Here is a 19,984-nt window from a genome sequence, read left to right as displayed (position 1 = left end):
CATTGGCCCTGTATGAAATGTATGATGTCTGTAGGTTACTCTGATCCTGAGTTAAGAAGCCTTATGGATCAGTCCTTTGGATGTATGAAAAGCACAATTTGGTAGCATAATAATGGCAGCATATTATGCCAATATCTAAATAATAGAAATAGCTGTTCTGGCCCTTTAAGGAAAAATAAAACACTACGTGACGTCAAAATCTCACGTGACAGACTCGCGCCAATTCGAGAGTTTGGGACATCCGGGCCGTTTCCACTCTGCAGAGCAGGTCAGCCAGCGTTTGTTTAGTTCACTGGTTTAAAGTGTTTATTTGAGACGTTTGTGCGTTTTGCCGTCCCTAAATAACATCTGCTAAATCTGAAAAGGGTCAGGTGCATTACGTAGTGAACATGCACGCTAGCTAGCATGTAGTTATACGAAGCTGAAGTGAAGCATGTTTGGGTTTTCCGTTCCACCTTAAAAACGGAGCGCTGTTTACATTGTGCAGCCGTGTTCTGTACAGGCGCGAGGCGTGGCTGTTGCTCCATTTAAGGTGGAATGGAAGATTCGTAGTTTTACGTTGCTGCAGTCTTTATTATACTCAGATATTCGGTTGATAAAAGACAATAATTCAGCTAGCATGTGCAAAGACACCCTTTAAAGCATCTCAGTTGTTGTTATAGTGTGTTAGTAATCTTTCTGCAATGCTAAAATGAGGCGAATTGACTGGATAAACAAGGCCACTGAAATCTCTCTAAATCTTAGCTACCTTTCCACATTGGTACTTTAGGGACTCTGTAATATATGCAACACAGCTTGCTTAAATTATTATATTGTTCTGTTTCCCTGTTTTCCTGCTTTAAAATGACCCCAAATGGACTTTATAGCTACAATATTGTAAATGTTTATCAGACATTATGCACATTTATAGAAAGTAAAACTGATGCTGTTTTTGTGGCCTTCAAATTGTCCTACAAAACAATCTGAAGGATTGCTTTCATGCACTGAAGGGAGAACCAGTGGATGACTGAGGGGTTGAGATGTTTATTTCAAGGCGATCGCAGCTGAGTCTCTGCTCTTGTCCGAAAACAGTATCTGGACACACGGATGGTCAGATGGTCAGCTCTCCTAACTGATCTGTGCACTAATCCATCTTTTTCGGTTCCAATACAGATACCAATACATGAATCTGACATATCGGACGATAATGATCCGATACCATTGTTGAATTAATAAACCATATACCTGATCATCTGGAAGAGGCTTAAGGCGTCAGGATTGACGCTTAACTTTGTTAAAAAAAATAAAAAAACAACTATAACGAGTTATATAATTGACCCCAGTTTCTGTTTATTGGTTACTAAAATGAATAACTATTCTGGACCTCGGCACAGTGTTGTCTGGGCTCAGGTCTTTTGCTCTGAAATCCGAAGTCTGTGAGACTAAAGAGGAGCTAGCAGCTCCTCCCTTTTCGTTTGTCCTTATGTGGAAGACAGGCTGGATTACTGGCTGATAGTTGATGACTGGTCGCTGGTTAGATAGGGGTAGTCTTGCTGTTTGCTATGATGTGTATCGGTGTGGCGCAACAGATAACACCACTACATGCCACTGAGCTACAACACCATGTGGGAGACTGGGGTTCGATTCCCAGGCTGGGTGACTAGGTGCTGCGCTACACCAATAAGAGTCCTTGGGCAAGACTCCTAACACTGCACTGACACTCCTCTGTAATACGAGTTACCTTGTAAGTCGCTCAGGATAAGAGCGTCTGCTAAATGCCATAAATGTAAATGTATGATGTCTGTAGGTTACTCTGATCCTGAGGTAAGAAGCCTTATGGATCAGTCCTTTGGATTAGACTAATTATCCCATTCCAGCTAATTTTTGTTTCGATATCCAATGCTAGTATCGGATCGGTGCATCCCTATTTCCAACCCTGCAGATAACCTTGTTCCAGGGGTCAAATTCTGTTCCAGCTGTTTCCCAGAGGCTAAACTTGTACACATGTACACTTCAACACACACTCTTATACACAAACATTGCATATTGCAATTGCATCAGACCCTATAGATCATAAGCATTGTGGTTAACATCCAGTTCCTGGTCACATTGATCAATTATAAAGGGTGCAAATTATGACATCATATGGATATTATACCAAATGATCTATCAAATATATTTACATTTACATTTACATTTATGGCATTTAGCTGACGCTCTTATCCAGAGCGACTTACAAGGTCACACGTATTACAGCGTTGGGCCAATGTAGTGTTAGGAGTCTTGCCCAAGGACTCTTATTGGTGTAGCGCAGCATAGTCACCCAGACTGGGAATCGAACCCCAGTCTCCTACATGGTGTGGTAGCTCACTGACAGCTAGTGGTGTTATCTGTTGCGCCACAGCAACCACATATATAACGCTAAATTGTCGAAGGTATAGGCAAGCACTAGTACACAATGTATTTATTATAATGAATGTTATTACTATGAAACATAGGATGTCATAGGTTGTCAAGATCCACAGAAGACAAGCATCCGAACAGCAGAGTTGCCCAGACTGAAGACCCATCTCTTCCAAGAATACTTAGGCGAAGTGTAGTGTTGAATTGTGGTCTCCATACTGACTTTTGTATTTAGTAGTACCTAGAGTAGCTTACAGGTATCTTTGGATCCTAATCTTTACAAACTAGCTAAGGGTATTTTCTGAGTAAACGGTGATGCATTTCTGTAAGTCGCTCTGGAGAAGAGTGTCTGCCAAATGCCTTCAATGTAAATGTCTGCTGTAGTGTTGTCAACACAACTCGCATTTAGGTTCATGAGTGAATCTCTTGTCTCTTCTGTTTGTTTTTTCGGATAAAACAGCCCCACCTTTAGATAGCCATGGACTTGACTGATTTTGAAGCCAACAATTCGGTCAGCTGTCGGCTGACTTCTTCTGTGCCAGAGGTCTGCAAGAACGAGGACTGCTGTCTGGGTATCGATGAGGCTGGAAGGGGTCCTGTTCTGGGTGAGGAAAAGATAAGCCTGATCTGTTTTTTTTGTTTGTTTGTTTGTTTATTTCTATGTTTGTTTTTTGTGCAGATCATTAATGTTCCTGTGTTTGTTCTAGAACTGTCGATCTTTGGTTTCAGGCCGTTCTTTTTCTTTTAGGGCCGATGGTGTATGGAATATGTTTCTGTCCCGTGTCCAGAAAGGAGGATCTAAAGGGTCTGAAAGTGGCAGGTCAGATTAAAATGCCTGGGTTTATTTTTGCTCTGGTTGTGTACTATATGTTTCACTTAGGATCAGATCACCTCAGTAATGTAACTGTGTGGAAAAATGTGTCATGCTCTGTGTTTTAAGTTGTTTAACACATCTAGATGTAAATATTAGGAGATTACAGATATCATAGCATCTTAGAACCTGCTTTTGACAGTATAGCAAAAACAGTAGAATCCCCATTACTTTGGAAGACCAGTTCTTTTGGAAGGGACTGTACCTGTTGTGTATCCTGTGCTATAAAAATAAAACATCAAGCATTGAGATGTTATCTTTGGGAACATGGTTATTAAGTATTAGAAATAACAGTGCCTTAAAATATTGTAATATTGGAGTATAAGCGTGGAGAATAAGCATTCTATTAAGATATTGAACACCGTTGCACTGTGTGAGCATTAGAATTGCAGTATTGGGAGATTATGCAACCACACACAATTCTCATTTTTCTTTATCCATATGTTCTTATGTTCAAAATTTCGATACACCTTTAGTAAGTCCTAATAGTAATACTATTATTAGTAATATTAATGTTCTGCTTCTGTGTGCAGACTCAAAGACACTGTCAGAACCAGAGAGGGAGAACCTGTTTCTGAAGCTGGATGAGGCAAAGAGCTTTGTGGGCTGGGCACTTCAGATCCTCTCCCCCAATACCATCTCCACCAGCATGTTACAGAGGTATACACACACACACACACGCCAGTTGTTGTTTTTTTATGTCTTATGATTTAGCTACAGTTTTAGGCTTTTGACAGTATTGTCTGCAAAATGTAGTGTGAATTCATATATAATTAGTATTATAATTTAGTCTGTTAAAGTGGAACAAAGTTGTGGACTCTGTGTGAAAGACATCATAGCAAGTCCACATGCTTATTTCACAGCAGATGCAACTTCTGTATCTGTCAGCTTGTCAACAAATGCATGTGTACAGCTGTCCAAGTCTGATCAATATTCCATCAATACAGTAGATTACCAATTCACACACAATGCTGCTTCAACACTGTATGTCTACAAAAATGCACATGCGTCATTATCTAATCATTAGCACTGTAGCTAGACTTGACTTCTCTGTTCAGTAAAGTGCTGTAGACCTAAAAGACAATCAGGAGACCATCTCTTCTAGATTTCTGCATTTGTGTGCACACACCCAAATAAACTATGATTCCTGCCTAATATGAAGAGACTGAGACACGATTATATTGTCCACAAAAATGCTAAAAATGACACTGTGTTTCAGAGTCACCCACAAGAGTAGTCTTGCTGCCGGTTTTGCTGCTTATGCAAGTCAAGAACAAATGTTACTAAAGTGCATGTCTCTCTGTCTCTCTGTCTCTCTCTCTCTCTCTCTCTCTCTCTCTCTCTCTCTCTCTCTCTCTCGCTCTCTCTAGGGCCAAGTATAATTTAAATGCACTTTCTCATGATGCTGCCATTGGGTTAGTGCAGTATGCTCTGGACTGTGGAGTACAGCTCAAAGAGGTAGGAAAAGAGCCAGGCTATTTTTTGTATAATGATCTAAAGCAAGCACAATTTAGTTTTTTTAATCTATAAACATCTCAACAAATGGCTACTTTGTGTGAGTGTGAAGAACCTTTAACCAAATAAAGAACCTTTACATCAAGTGAGGGTTCTGTCAGTCTTCAGGGCACACACACACTCTCCACACACTCAAACATGTTTCTTTAGGGAACCAAAAGTGGTTAATCTAAGTCAGTGGCCTAAGCTCTATTTTGAAGCAACTTTATTTGTAAGTGTATGCTGAACAGTCCTCTATTGGTAGAACTTTGCCAAAGAGTGAAGTGTTTGTGCATTTTTCTCTGCAGGTATTTGTGGATACAGTGGGTCCAGCTGAAAAGTATGAGCAGAAGCTGTCTCAGCGTTTTCCTGGAGTGAAAGTTACCGTGCGACCCAAAGCTGACTCGCTCTTCCCCATCGTCAGTGCAGCCAGTATCTGTGCCAAGGTAAATGTGCACCCAGTACTCCACACTGCAGAATCACACTGGATCACTCCACAGTTACCAGCATTGTTGTAGTCGTACTGCTTCTGCGTTGTGTGGCCAAGGTGGCTGGATGGTTGCTACAGCACATGTTCATTTGCCATTTGCACTGCTACAAGTAACAGCAGACTCATACTTAATAATAATAATTACTGTTGTCTGCTTGATAAAAAAAAATAATTTGCAAAATATCATTTTGTAATTGTTTACCCCTCAGATGTTTTCTAATGTGCTTTAACTCGTGTATTTTATTTTGTAACAGTGTTTCATTTTCATTGGTTTTAAATTAATTCACAACACAAAACTAAAAGAAATACACTACAGATTCATACTGGATTAAATAACTCCTCAGTTACTACAGTCAGACTGTAAAAAAAAAATACATAGACTACAGATTCATACTGAATTAAAAACACACAATTATTACTGTCAGACTAAAAAACACTACACAATACAGATTCATACTGGATTAAATAACTCGGCAATTACTACAATCAGACTGTAAAAAATACATAGACTACAGATTCATACTACATTAAAAACATGTAAATAACTGAAAAGAAAAAAAAACAAAACCTGTAGATTCACACTGAAATAAGAGTTGCACTGCATGTTCATACTGGATTAAAATATACCTGCACTGCAGATTTGTACTGGATTAAAATCGCTACAGATGTTACATTGCTGTCAGAACAAAAAATGACAGACGCTCCAGATTCATGCTGGATTAAAACCCACTAATATTATATTGCTGTTAGACTGTAAAAACGACAAGTGTTGCAAATTCATTCAGGATTAGAAATTGTATTTAAATTCTATGTCTGCCTCTCTTTCAGGTGGCCAGAGATCGAGTAGTGAAAGGCTGGAAGTTTGCTGAAAATCTGGGGGACGTGGACACAGAATATGGCTCAGGATATCCCAATGGTCAGTACCTTCAAACCAAATAATGTTTGTTGTTATTATTATTTTTTACAGCACTGTCAGCTCAGAGAGCATCTACCAAACACAGCAGTTATCACTGTATGCTGGGAGCACCCTGACAGAGCTTCTGTAATTCTGTGATTGATGAATCAAGAGTCAAGATTAATTGGATTATTATAATTCAAATCTTACAAATTTAACACTGATCTTAAACCTTATCAGCAAGGCTGGCCTAGCGTGTTTAACTTGGCAAGGTACAGTCAATCAAATGGATCATGCCAGGTGATATTAGGAAGGAGTGACGCTTCTGTCTTGTGTTTGTGTGTTTGTGTTTAGATCCGAAGACTAAGAGCTGGCTGCTGAAGTATCTGGACCCAGTGTTTGGCTACCCTCAGTTTGTGCGGTTTAGCTGGAGTACAGCACAGACGCTGCTAGACAGCAAAGCGGTTACAGTGCACTGGTGAGTCCACCAGCAGGGGGAGGTGTTTCCTAGCTTGGAGAAAAAGCTTAAAGGGTGGAAGAAAGGCATTAGACGAAATCAATTGCATTACACAAAGATAACAATACCGAAACATGAAAATAAAAGGTTTAGATTTTTCTGATGGTGCTTCAATGAAGGGTTAATTTAGGTAAATCATAAATGAATCATACAGCAATCTAGTATTTGAGTTGAAAGTTGTAAATTGATCCGCTGTAGAAGCTGAGCTGCCATCTTTAAATGACATTGCATGTGGCAGTCATTGAGGTTTAACCACTTACCTGTTCACACGTGTCCTGGTATTTTTTTACGAGCAGAGATTTTATATATATAAATATAAAATATAAATATAAAAATATTTCCATCCATACAGACACAAAAAAGCTTGCATGAGTATTGGACGATAATACCTCGTAAGGAAACATCCAAACACCACAAAGAAATAAAAAAACAGAGGTTTAATCCCAAATCACACACTACTCCCTATTTAGTGTACTATGCAAGTCATGAAATTACGGGTTCTAACTCTAAACAGGGCTTTTTATATTTGTAATAGAACAGAATTTACATTTATTCATGTGTGGAATCTACTGCTATCTGCTTTCTGTGTGTGACATTGTAGTTTTATCACTATATAAGGAGTAGGGAAGTATTTCGAGATTCAGCCAGAAACATTCATGCGTTGTCACGTCATCCTTTTCATAAAGCTTAATTTTCCCATCCACGCATCAACACTGAAACAGCGATTTCTAAAACTTTTTGGAGAACACCAGTGACCAACAACTGTGTTTTTTTTGTGAACAAGAGAACGAAACGCTGACAGAAACCTCTGTTTTTAATAATACCTGGATACATGTTACCTTAGTCTCAGAGTTTTCATTTCTCTAAACATTTCTCTTTGGATAGGTGATACTGCAGCATGCAGGAGTTTGGGTTATGAGATCATTTTTCATGTCTTTTTATATTCTATTTAAACAATATTCAATATGTTTTAATTTCTTGACCAAAATACAATCTTCAATGTATTTTAAAAGTTAATAAAAGCTTGAGGGTATTTTTGTTGTTGTTTTTTTTGTGTGGGGGTGGTGGGTGGGAGTGCTGTATTCTGTGCACACCAGTGTGGGCAATGGGGGCCAGTGCTGATGTCCCTGCTCAAACAGACCTATAGAGCAATATAGACCTATAGAGACCTATAGAAGCAAAAATGTGCCCCAGATTTATCTAGGCTGCAGCTGAGCCGTCCAGGCTGTCAGAACAATTTTTACTTTCTGGACCTAGATCTGCCACCATTGCGGACCTACTAAACCTGGCACCTTACAGGTGAGTTGAATCAGGTGTGCTTGAGCAGGAAAAACAGCCCTACAAGACCAGAATTGCCCACCCCTGGTGTAAACAGTTCCAAGTTTTTGTAAATAATCACTTACTAATGAATTGTAGATTAACTTTGTATTTTAAATAATTGTGTGTGTGTGTGTGTAGGGATGATGATGAGGAAGATGGTGAGAAAGCAGCAGCTCGGCAAAACAACACCTCCATGCTGTCGTACTTCGGCCGCAACAAACCTGCCAGCCAGCCAGAGACGCGAGAAACACACCGCTTCTTTACCGAGCGCCGATTGCAAAGCGTTGATACACTGTGAACACCCATTTACACGCACACACACACACACTGTGAACACACTCAGAGACTGGTCACTGTTAAGTCACAGAAGTGTGAGATTGTGGATAGTCTCAGAGCCAGTTCAGCAGCTTCAGCACTGAAGTCCACTGTCTGCTACAAGTGTCATGTTGTATTTTATGCATATTTTCTTAAAGAATGAGTAATAAAAATGCATATTTTAACAGAACAAACCTGAGTTAATGTGATTGCTACCTGTTACTGTTTTTATGAAATATCTTCCAGTCTTTAATGGAAATATTAGTGCTGTTCTTGTGTGCACCTTTTTCTTACTGAAAGGGTGGCGAGAGAATGATTAAATGTTTTTTTCTCATATCTATATCGGACATCCCAGACTTTGGACTGGGGCTTTACACACCAATACAAGTTTTGATGATAAATGCATGATTGATTGGATAAGCTGTAGGAAATAAGGGGGCAATAGGAAATGAGTGCCCTGAAGAATGATGTCTAAAGTTAAACCACATTTATTATAGAGTTTTACACCTACAGTGTGTGCAGAACTATTAGGCAAGTTGTATTTGAGAGGATTATTTTTATTATTGAACAACTGTTCTCAATCAACCCAAAAGACTCAAATATCAAAGCTTAATATTTTTGAAAGTTGGAGTGGGTTTGTTTTAGATTTGGCTCTCTTAGGAGGATATCTGTTTGTGCAGGTAACCATTACTGTGCAGAATTATTAGGCAACTTAAAAAAACAAATATACTCCTCTCACTTGTTTATTTTCACCAGGTAAACAAATGTAACAATTTAGAAATAAACATTTGACATTCAAAAACAAAACCTCAAACAAATCAGTGACCAATATAGCCACCTTTCTTTACGATGACACTCAAAAGCCTTCCATCCATAGATTGTCAGTTGCTTGATCTGTTTATGATCAACATTGCGTGCAGCAGACACCACAGCCTCCCAGACACTGTTCAGAGAGGTGTACTGTTTTCCCTCCCTGTAGATCTCACATTTTATGAGGGACCACAGGTTCTCTATGGGATTCAGATCAGGTGAACAAGGGGACCATGTCATCATTTTTCTTCTTTTAGACCCTTACTGGCCAGCCACGCTGTGGAGTATTTGGATGCATGTGATGGAGCATTGTCCTGCATGAAGATCATGTTTTTCTTGAACGATACCGACTTCTTTCTGTACCACTGCTTGAAGAAGGTGTCTTCCAGAAACTGGCAGTAGGTCTAGGAGTTGAGCTTCACTCCATCCTCAACCTGAAAAGGTCCCACAAGTTCATCTTTGATGATACCAGCCCATACCAGTACCCCACCTCCACCTTGCTGGCGTCTGAGTCGGAGTGGAGCTCTCTGCCCTTTACTAATCCAGCTTTGGGCCCATCCATCAGCTGTTCAGCCCGGCATCTATAATGAATAGATGTGTGAATTAAAAAATACAAAATATAAATAAAATAAAACACAATAAATTAACAGATAATTGAATATAATCATAATGTCGTTTATATTATTAATAATAATAATAATAATAATGATGATGATAATGATGATGATGATGATGATGATGATGATAATAATCATCATCATCATCATCATCATCATCATCATCAGTTGCTGGATTTCCTATTTAATTGTCGTTACTAATTCCTCCGCTACAGCAGGTGGCGCCACAAACCCGTTCAGCACAAAGTAAGCCGAGAAAGCGCTTTTCCGGCTCAACGCAAGTGCGGTGTGTGAGAGCGGCACCCATTCATTCAAAGCGTGAGTTTATATTTAGTTAAATTGTCTGTTTTTCTGATCATTTCTCACACTAATAAGCATCACAGGGATGTCTTTGGATTTACCCTGCGGTTCAACCCCTAGACTATGACTCTCGTGACCTCAGTTAGCCGTTAGCCTGTCCGCTGGCTAGGTTAGCTAGCTCGCTAACTGCTAGCTCTGGCTGTCTCAGCTCTGTTTCATTATTGACTTCTCTGAGTTTCTCTGCAGGGAAATCTTCCTTCAGCTGAAACAAACATGGATATACGACCCAACCACACCATCTACATCAACAACGTCAACGACAAGATCAAGAAAGAAGGTGAGAGTGAGCCTCAGTCTTCAGCTTCAGGTCAGGCTCAGTCTGGCTCCTGGGTGAGGGGGCTGTTGTGAGGGGCTGTGGGCTGACCGTGTCTGCATTACAGCTCTACTTTACGGTTAAATTGAAGGGGAAAGAAATCCAGCTTAAGCAACATAAAGTAAAAAAGGCTGCTTCTTTATGGAAACTCATGTGGACACATCACTGTAGAGACCTGCACACCTTCAAATCTTCACAAATGAGCAGATCTGCTGTGCTGTGAGGTGCAGACATGTGGCAGTGTTCATTAATAAAGTGTGTGGTCACTTAACAAAAGTGTGGTCAGGAATTTCATACATACAGAGATAAAGCCATCCTGAAAACAGAAGAGTTTGGGAGAGCTTTCATATATTTGCATTTATATATATATATATCATTAATAAACAAAGCCATATTATGGTCTTCCATTATCATCCCAGGCATTGCATAATTTATTGAAAAGTGGTCACAAATATAAATTCTGAAAATTAAAGTACTGTTAACAGAGTATTAGTCCTGTACATACTATTTTATAAGAGTGATTAGGTTTCTTTATTAATTATATAATATAATAGATCATATTAATTATCACTGTATAAAAGCATGTTGGCTGGCACAGGTAAGCTGACCTGAATTTCTAATTCACTTTAAAGCCCAGTTGATGCAGTTTGTGTATATATATGTGTGTGTGTGTGTGTGTGTGTGTGTGTGTGTGTGTGTGTGTGTGTGTGTGTGTGTGTGTATCATTTTATTATTATTTTTAACTCTGCATGAGAGATCTCCCCCATCCTGTATATATATATATATATATATATATATATATATATATATATATTTGGAAAATTGTTACTGGTGCTGAACCAGTGAAGCAGAATAAATTTAAACACACAAATGGTGTGTAACACGGTAAATATGAACACCTACAATGAAATGTACAAAACAAGCAAAGGAACTGTTACCATTTGAGCCATTCAAAGGAGCGGATGAATCAATCCTCACGTTGTCATCTTGGATGGCTTGTTGTTTTTTCCTGTTTTGCTTATTATTGTGCTATCTGGTGTCGACAGAGGAAGATGGTTCCTCTTACAGTTTCTTCTTCCCGATCTGAGGGAGGTTTTCCTTGCCACTGTCGCCACTAGCTTCTCCGTGAAGCATCTCTGCGTCATGTCTGCATCTCTGGTGTTGTCTAATGACTCCTCTTTCTCCTCAGAGTTGAAGAGGTCCTTATATGCCCTGTTCTCCCAGTTCGGACAAATCATCGAAGTAGTTGCTCTGAAGACAATGAAGATGAGGGGGCAGGCGTTTGTGGTGTTCAAAGAACTTTCTGCAGCCACAAATGCACTGCGACAGCTACAAGGGTTCCCTTTCTACAACAAGCCCATGGTGAGTGTTTCAGGTTACGTTCATGTCTGCCTGTGCGGAGGCTTAAACTTTCAGTGGTAAAGCATTGTGGAATCTTGATTGGTAGGTCATGTAAAACCCTGCCAAACTCTCCCCTGATTAACCTTGTCCTTTTTACTTATTCATTGTCATTAGTCATTGGTGAAAATGAAGTGTTGTAGCACCTTAGATACACTGTGTGTAAGTGTTCGTGGACACCTCTCAGAAACGCTGCTCTTGACACTGAATGCAGTCAAATCCTCACAGCAATGCTCCGAAATCTGGCTTGTGTGGTGATTAGTGAACAGGGCATTGAGCACTCCCCAACTTCTTGGCCTGACTGGAAAATGTTTTGACTCTGAGAGAGTATTGTGACAATCCAAGATGCACTGTATGTCCAAATGTTTGTGGACACCACTTCCGATTAATACATTCAGCTACAAGTTGCAAATATTGCTGACACAGATGTAACAGATGCAAACACACACATAGCTTGTCTAGTCCCTGTAGAGAAATACTGGCAATAGAATTGGACTCGAGAGCAGATAAACACATGAACCTATTAGTACCATGCTAAATGTCAGGCGTGGGCTAGAGGGGTATAAAGCCCCCCAGCATTGAGATGTGGAGCAGTGGATCTAACTGGGGTGGTGATTTATCCAACATCCTGACCTCACTAACGCTCTTGTCACTGAATGCAATCACGTCCTCACAGAAATTATTGTAGTAAAAAGTGTTCTTACCTGGACTGTAGAGACAGTTACTCCAACAAACACAGGATCAACTCTCTTTTTAATACCCTAGATTTCAGAAGAAGATATGAATGAGCAGGTGTCTTTTGTGCCTTTCGTTTGTAGCGAATCCAGTACGCTAAAACAGACTCCGACATCATCTCTAAAATTAGAGGCACGTATGGAGACAAAGAGAAGAAGAAGGAGAAAAAGAAGAAGGCTCAGGAGCAAGCCGCCAATGCTGCCAAGAAACCACTGGTGAGTTTATATGTTGAAGGTTTTTTGATCGCAGCAGAAAGTCTGTATAATTTAATGGATTGTGATGGTTTATGCCAGAACACAGAGTACAAAATATCCAGTGGTGATTGTATTCCAAGAGGCTGATTACATTTTGCTCTAACAAGTGTTTTCAGAGGTCGGTACATGTTTAGAGTTCACCTTGATCACCTTCAACACAGTATACATGGATGCATGATCAACATTGCTTTCTTAAATGTGGCATTTTTCTGCAGATTGTGAAGCACACATTTTATTTATCTGCTGAATTAAAAAAAACAAAACAAATTTTTTTTGTGTGTGTATGTATATGTGTGTATATATATATATATATATATATATATATATATATATATATATAATGTGCACTTGTGTTTTACATACACACACACAGCTCTGGAAAAAATGAAAAAAACATCCTACATGATCAGTTTCTTTGGTTTTACTATTTCTCTTAAAATTTGCTTTGTATTTCATAAACCATGGACAACATTTCCCCTAAATTCCAAGTTAAAATATTTGCTATTTAGAGCATTTACTTGCAGAAATGACAACTGCTCAAAGCACTGCTCAAATAATGTAAAGAAATTATTATAATAATTATAATGCATGATAAAACAGTACTAATATTTACACTTTGAGAGCATTTAAAAATCACTATGGTGAAATAACCTTGACTACCGATCACAGCTCTCATGTCTTGGCTGGCTCTCCACTAGTCTTTCACATTGCTGTTGGGTGACTTTATGCCATTCATAGTCTGAAAATTCATCTAACTCTGCTTTGTTTGATGAAATGCCTAGAATAAAATGGCTTCCAGGCACGTAGAGATGCAAATTTAAGAAAAAACTAAATAATATATTAATATAAAACTAAATAGTGTAATAACATTTTTAAGTAAAGGCTTTTATGAAGGAAGCTAAAATATTGTGCTTTTTTGTGAAAATTGCTCATGAAAAAGTGTATCTAGGTATATTAAAGTGAAGCATGTTAATTGTAATTTGGGAGACCTGTCTGATTAAGTCTGTGTCTTGTAAATGAAAATCGCCTCACCTGGATGTTTTTGTGGTTTAAAGCTGTTAATGAAGACAACTTTTGTCTTACAGAATGCGGTCAACACACAGCCGGCTCCACCAGCCACAGTCCAGGTACGCATGTCCTTTAATTCTGTATACAGATTGCAGCTCTGTGTTTTTGAACAGTACTGAGATTCTTAATATTGGACTGTACAATGTAGCACCTCTTTGCTGAGCTCCTTTTTGGCCTTGGTTTAGGTTCCGGATAATCCACCCAACTACATTCTGTTCCTGAACAACCTACCAGAGGAGACCAATGAGATGATGTTGTCCATGCTGTTCAACCAGTGAGTACATTTCACCCTTTAATGTACATTATTGGCATTACTGCTTCAGTCAAGCTGTGTGCTGCTAGGATTGTAGAAAATGCACACCAGTGACCTTTTTCATGTGCTAAAACATACACCTGCAAGATATTGGCTTCTGTTCACATATGAACCATCGCCATAATTTATGGAATATCTTGCACTGATCAATTGCACACCAATCTTACTGGTGTTTTGACTCCAGCTTGCGTTCACACGTTGTCCTTTTCTGGCTAATTCTGGTTCATTTCCAATTTCTGTGAAGGTGAATGTGTGGTTGGGTCTTAAATTTGTCCCAGGATTATAAATTCTGTTTTTATCATCCGTGGATTACAGTCTGTTCCACATTGGCCCCCGACTTCTTAGATCGTCATGTACCTGTGGTCTCAACAAACCGAGCCAGCATGAGCGATGGCATCTGGTTTTGATACAGTCTGATTAGAGTGTAGTGAATTTGATTGATTGCATGCAAGAAGGGCAGTAACTCTTGTCTCGCCATGTCTGCGTGTTTGTTTGAATTGCTGCAATTATTTGGCTGGATTTTATCTGAAACCGTTTCGTTCTAACCGGGCCTTTGCAGAGAAACTGTCTGTTCAGAAGATAGAAGCTGCTGGATAGATGTTGCCTTCATAAACTCATTGAGGTCATAATTGCAAAGACTTTGCATAAATTACTCGGATAAAAACATCTAGGTTGCTGGTGTGGCCAGCACAGATAACACCAGTACCTGCCAGCAAACTCTACACCATAGGGAAGACTGGGGTTCGATTCCTGGTCTGGGTGACAGTGTTGAGCTACACCAATAAGAGTCCTTGGGCAAGACTCCTAACGTTACATTGGCTCACCTCTGTAATACAAGTAACCTTGTAAGTTGCTCTGGATAAGAATGTTGGCTAAATAAACATAAATGCACAAATGTATTTGGTAAATGTACCCATATGCAGTTACCTAGAACCTTAAAGTATGTTGCTAAAATTTGACCATCAAAATTGTAAACAGTAAAATGATGTAAAATACTGTTTGTATGTAATTTGATGATCTTCTTGTGGTAAAGTTTAGAACCTAAAAGGATGAAAAAATGACAAATTAACCTATAAAGTTGTTAAATATTAAAAATAAATTGAGAAATTATATATAGAGAAAATACAAGAAATGAGTAAATAAAATAAAGTTGCCGCCAAAAAACATTTTTTAAAATAAAAAAACTAAAAAAAAATTCAGTTACAGACTGACCAGAAGAGTTTAGATATTAAAAGTATAAGATTAAATCCAGCTGGCTGGTCGACTGTAGGTAAGGCCAAAGTAAATGTCGGCATCTAACGAAGTCTTCGAGTTGAATTCAGAGCATTCTTCTAAATAAATTAACCAGTGCCTTTTTGTCCCGTTCTGCTTTCTTTGCAGGTTCCCAGGCTTTAAAGAGGTGCGTCTGGTCCCGGGGAAACACGACATCGCCTTCGTAGAGTTTGAGAGCGAGGCTCAAGCAGGAGTGGCTAAAGATGCACTGCAGGGCTTCAGGATCACAGCCACCTGCGCCATGAAGATCACCTACGCCAAGAAGTGATCAATCTCCTGTTTTCTATGTTGGACTCTTTTTTTTTTTTTTTTTTCTTCTTCTTCTTCTTCTTCTTCTTCTTTTTCTTTTTTTTTTTTTTTTTTGGGGCGTCTCTCATTTATCTTATTTAGTTTTGTTTATAATGTCTAGGAATGTACAGGCTGTTTGGTGATAAGAGACTGCAATGGCGCTAAAGAGAGAGCCGAGGACGAGGGCTGATTTTGATTTTGTTTTTATTTTGTGTACTAGAAATATTAAAGAACTTTTATAAGATTTCTATATGCCTGCGTCCTCTCTTACTGGAGAAGTACATCTTTTGGCTCAGAGCCATCTATGAGGAGAGCTTGTAAAAGATCAGATCAACGATTTTTTTAATTTATTTTTTTTATAAAAGCTGTTGTAAATATTGAATGCTGAAGGGATCCTTGAACATGTTGATTTAATATTTTAAGTAGTTTATTGTATACAGAGAAAAGTATATTCTTTAGCTGGAGAGAAAAATACTTGGATGCGGCTTTAACGGTCCTGTTTACCATCCTGTTATTTTGCCTCAGAATGAAACACACTGATTTGTCTATTACAGAGGGCTCATTTGGAAAGAAAACAATATTTTATTGGTTGGTTTACATCATCATGGCTGCCCTCAGGAGTGAAGTGCGCTTACCCAGCTGAAGTAGCTGCTTGGCTAGTGTTCGCTTTTAGCCTAGCACAGACACCACCTTGCTTGATTTCCCAGCTTTAGCTTTCTTGCTCACCTTGCTTGGTTTACCCTTCCCTGAAAGCAAGGCCTTGTTTGGCGTAGCAACCTGGGTTTTCTTCTAACTAGCTGAGTCTGGAGATGATGTGCTGCTTATCTCAGAACACAGCTGGTAAAAGCAGCTCAAATCTGATCTTTTTCATCATGTGACACAGGTGTGTTGTCTGTGTGGCAGAGTGTGAATGGAAATGAATGCACTGCATCCGACCTTTTCAATTTTGATTTGGGCCACGTTGACAATCAGGGCATATCCAATGCACAGCGATACGATTCGGTCTGAACGAACGTATATCGGAATTCACACGACTTTCACACCAATCCGACTCTTTTTGTCATAATTGTGCGCTGAGGAGACGGAAAGCTGGACGACAGCACTGAGGGAGGTTGTCAGTGGGGAGTAATGAGGTCACAGATCTGATGACTGTTCTAACTCAATTAGAGGGTGTGTATTGCAACCGCTCAGTGTTCCTAAAGAAATGGCAGCAAAGTAAGGATCTTTTGTGTGTACGTCCTAGGTTTAGGGGCATGTTCAGATGAATGCTGAATAAAGGTCACTGTGTGAACAGCCCAAAAACTTGGACGTGGACCACCTGTTTGAATGTAGCCAGGTGTAGTGGGTGGGTGTATGTAAAATTATATATATATTATATAATATTATATTAATATTGTTTTTTTCAGCTCTGCTTTTGTTTATGGTGGATGTTATTTTGATGGAGGGACAGCAATGTTTGAGGTTGCATGTATATACTGTCTCAATTCACAGATACTTTACTATTCTTGACATTGTGTCTACTGTCTGAGAAAGTGGGAAATGTGAAGTTCACAAAAGGCATGAGCTTGTATAGGCTGTTCAGATCAAGGCCCAAGGCCCCCCCCCCCCACACACACACACACACTCCCCCCTTAAACAAACCTGCCCACTCAGCCAGCCCCCAAACGGTCATTGTCACAGCTGGAGATTCAAACAGACTCAGTCTCTGATGGACACAGCAGTGTAGAACAGCAATGTTATGCCACTTATCCATTAAACCTCTGTGTTAGTCACTGACGAAGACTGATGAATTCAGCAGACTCTTTTTACATTTTTTTATGGATGTTAAAAGGCTCTTCTTGGCTGACCTGGACCATGTTCTCTCCCCACAAGAATAAAGTGGGCGTTTAGCTAAACTAACAGATTGCGAGTTTAAATCCTCACAGGAGTCAGCATTCAGGTTATAAAATGGCAGAATTTCCCACTGTTAGCCTGATGAAGACGTAACAGGCCAATCCCAATTACCACCCCGTAACAATTCGTTTTTATGTGTCACTTTTCGATTATTTGGATCCCCCAGTCTTTTTCTAATCTGTTCTCTTCTAGATCTTTCCATACAAGGCTCTCTGGGGTGAAATAAACCATACTCTGTCCTACTAGAATAAGGTAGGCGATTAGCTAAGAAGAGTTTTAATCTTCACTTCAGGAGTCAACATTTAAACTCCAAAATCCAAAGTAAAGATTGCAGCTTAAAAATATGCTACAAGCTTTTCCAGTTATTCTGGAAAGTGGCTGTAAAATGCCAGAATTCCCCACTGTTAGCTTGATGAAGTTGTAACAGGCAAATCCCTAATTACCACCCCGTCACATTATTAGTCACACTTTCAAATTGACCCCTAAATCTTTTTTCTTATCTAGTCTTTTCTAGACCTCTTCATACAAGGCTCTCTGTGAACTGGACAATAGTCTGTCCTTGCTAGAATAAGGTAATCTCACAGACTCCAGTAATATTCGGACACCGGTTCGGAGTTTTAATCTTTACTTCAGGAGTCAACATTAAAACTCCAAAATCCAAAGTAAAAGCAAACTAAAGACTATTGCTTAAATGATCATTGTCTTTTCTAAGCTCCTGTATAATTGCTATTTTGGAGCTTTTGGAGATAAGGTTTGTGCTATGATATTCAATGATATTTGGACAAAGGTCTTATTCACTGTTACTTCTGAAATCAAGGGTATTAAAAAGAGCTGATCTTGCGTTTTTTTGAGTAACTGTCTCTACTGTTTAGGGAAGATTTTGGACGAGCATTGCTGTGAGAATTTGACTGCATTCAGCATCAAGAGCAGCGTAAGTTAATTGATGAAGATGGCAACAAGCAAATCCACATTACCACCCCGTAACAACTGTTCTTCTCTAGACCTCTTCATATGGGGATCTCTGTGAGTGAACTGGGCCTTATATATTATACATTCTGTCCTCACTAGAATAAGGAAGGCGATTAGCTAAGCTCACAGGTTCTGGATCAAATCTTTACAGGAGTCAATATTCAAACTTTAAAATCTCAAATGAAGATCAGGTTACTTAAATGTCTGTTACAAGCTTCTCCAGTTCATCTGTAGAGTAAACGCCTGAATTCCCCACGGAGGTACCAAGCAAATCCCCATTACCACCACGTAACATTAAAACTTTCTTTAGTGGCACTTTCAGACTGACGATCCGAATGTCCCGAAATCCTTTTCTAAGCTGCTCTCTTCTAGACCCCTTCGTCTGGGTCACTGGAGGCAGGCAGACAGTGCTCTTCAGGGGCAAAAGTCTATTGGCCGTCTTCCTGGAGGACAGATGGTTTGGCCTGAAGGCCAAGGCCAGCCTCATCTGGACTACTGAAATGGCCACTTTTTTTTGACACCTCTGCTTTCGCCCTCTACATTAATCTTTCACGGAGGAATGAATTCATAGCTAAGCAATCTGTAGCAGCACAGCATTGCCCAACATCGCAGTGAATCTCAGCGTGTGGCAGCGGGTTAATAAATAAGCGGCCTTCTTTATTTTGTGCATCTGTAATACACTATTGATTTGACAAGTCTGGAAGAGGATGATTCGGATTTCTTCACCTCAACATTCGAATGCTACCAGATTTATGTTGCAGATGCAGAGCTTGAGCTTGATTTACATGTTCTGCGTTTTGGGATGAAATACAAAGGTCATATGAAGGCCAATGTCCAATTTTTGGCCTGTCTTTTTTATATTTATAGTGTGACCTAGTTTACCCATAGAAGTCAACGGTGGGTAGTAGTAACTAGCTTCATTTTCTGGGTTAGGTGGGCTTTTTGCAGTATTTTCAAATGGTAATACTCCTAGTAGGGCCTATATTAGTACGGAAAAGCAGCTGCTAATAGAATTTTGGCCTTAATTTTGTTGTAACAGCATCTGTATCACATTGCAAACGGATCATATGTCTGACTTCTTAGACCAAAAGGAGCCAGAGCAGAGTCTTCAGCGACTTCAGCTCGTGTGCTGATAGATGCTGCATGAACTTAGAAGTTCCAGTGCAGTTCTATGAATTACTCAGTAATGAAGTATCGTTTGTGCTTCTGCTCAAGTTGCTTTTGGAAAGGCACTTCTACTTTTGAGCCATTATTTTACTATGGGTCAGTTTTCCAGACAGGGATTAAGCCAACTCCAGGACTCATTTTTTCTTTTAATGGGAAATCTCCATTCAGAATGCGGTGTGGGCTTAACCCTTGCCCTGACTGTATGGGTTTAGACTGCTCTAGCTACCTGTTGTCTATTGTAGC

The 19,984-nt window shown here is 39.4% G+C and overlaps 2 protein-coding genes across 3 annotated transcripts; both read left to right on the top strand.

The window, feature by feature from the left end:
* Positions 1-233: 233 nt before the first annotated feature.
* On the top strand, positions 234-8,470 carry rnaseh2a (ribonuclease H2, subunit A). Of its 2 annotated transcripts, none has more exons than XM_072657389.1 (9): positions 234-268; positions 2,843-2,987; positions 3,131-3,202; positions 3,787-3,913; positions 4,624-4,711; positions 5,056-5,193; positions 6,066-6,153; positions 6,487-6,610; positions 8,108-8,470. In XM_072657389.1, exons 2-9 carry the CDS (start codon positions 2,861-2,863, stop codon positions 8,265-8,267), a joined length of 924 nt encoding a protein of 307 aa, XP_072513490.1. In that variant the 5' UTR covers positions 234-268; positions 2,843-2,860; the 3' UTR covers positions 8,268-8,470. The 2 variants fall into 2 exon arrangements, with proteins under 2 accessions (XP_072513490.1, XP_072513491.1); XM_072657390.1 differs by lacking the exon at positions 234-268 and adding an exon at positions 2,557-2,575.
* Positions 8,471-9,959: 1,489 nt separating this feature from the next.
* On the top strand, positions 9,960-15,960 carry snrpb2 (small nuclear ribonucleoprotein polypeptide B2). The gene is made up of 7 exons (XM_072657383.1): positions 9,960-10,029; positions 10,258-10,348; positions 11,574-11,746; positions 12,601-12,732; positions 13,857-13,898; positions 14,025-14,113; positions 15,533-15,960. Exons 2-7 carry the CDS (start codon positions 10,285-10,287, stop codon positions 15,690-15,692), a joined length of 660 nt encoding a protein of 219 aa, XP_072513484.1. The 5' UTR covers positions 9,960-10,029; positions 10,258-10,284; the 3' UTR covers positions 15,693-15,960.
* The last annotated feature ends 4,024 nt before the right edge of the window (positions 15,961-19,984 follow it).

This window comes from Salminus brasiliensis, chromosome 15 (genome assembly GCF_030463535.1).
Source record: "Salminus brasiliensis chromosome 15, fSalBra1.hap2, whole genome shotgun sequence".
Taxonomy (NCBI): domain Eukaryota; kingdom Metazoa; phylum Chordata; class Actinopteri; order Characiformes; family Bryconidae; genus Salminus; species Salminus brasiliensis.
This window is presented reverse-complemented; position numbering and strand designations above follow the sequence as displayed.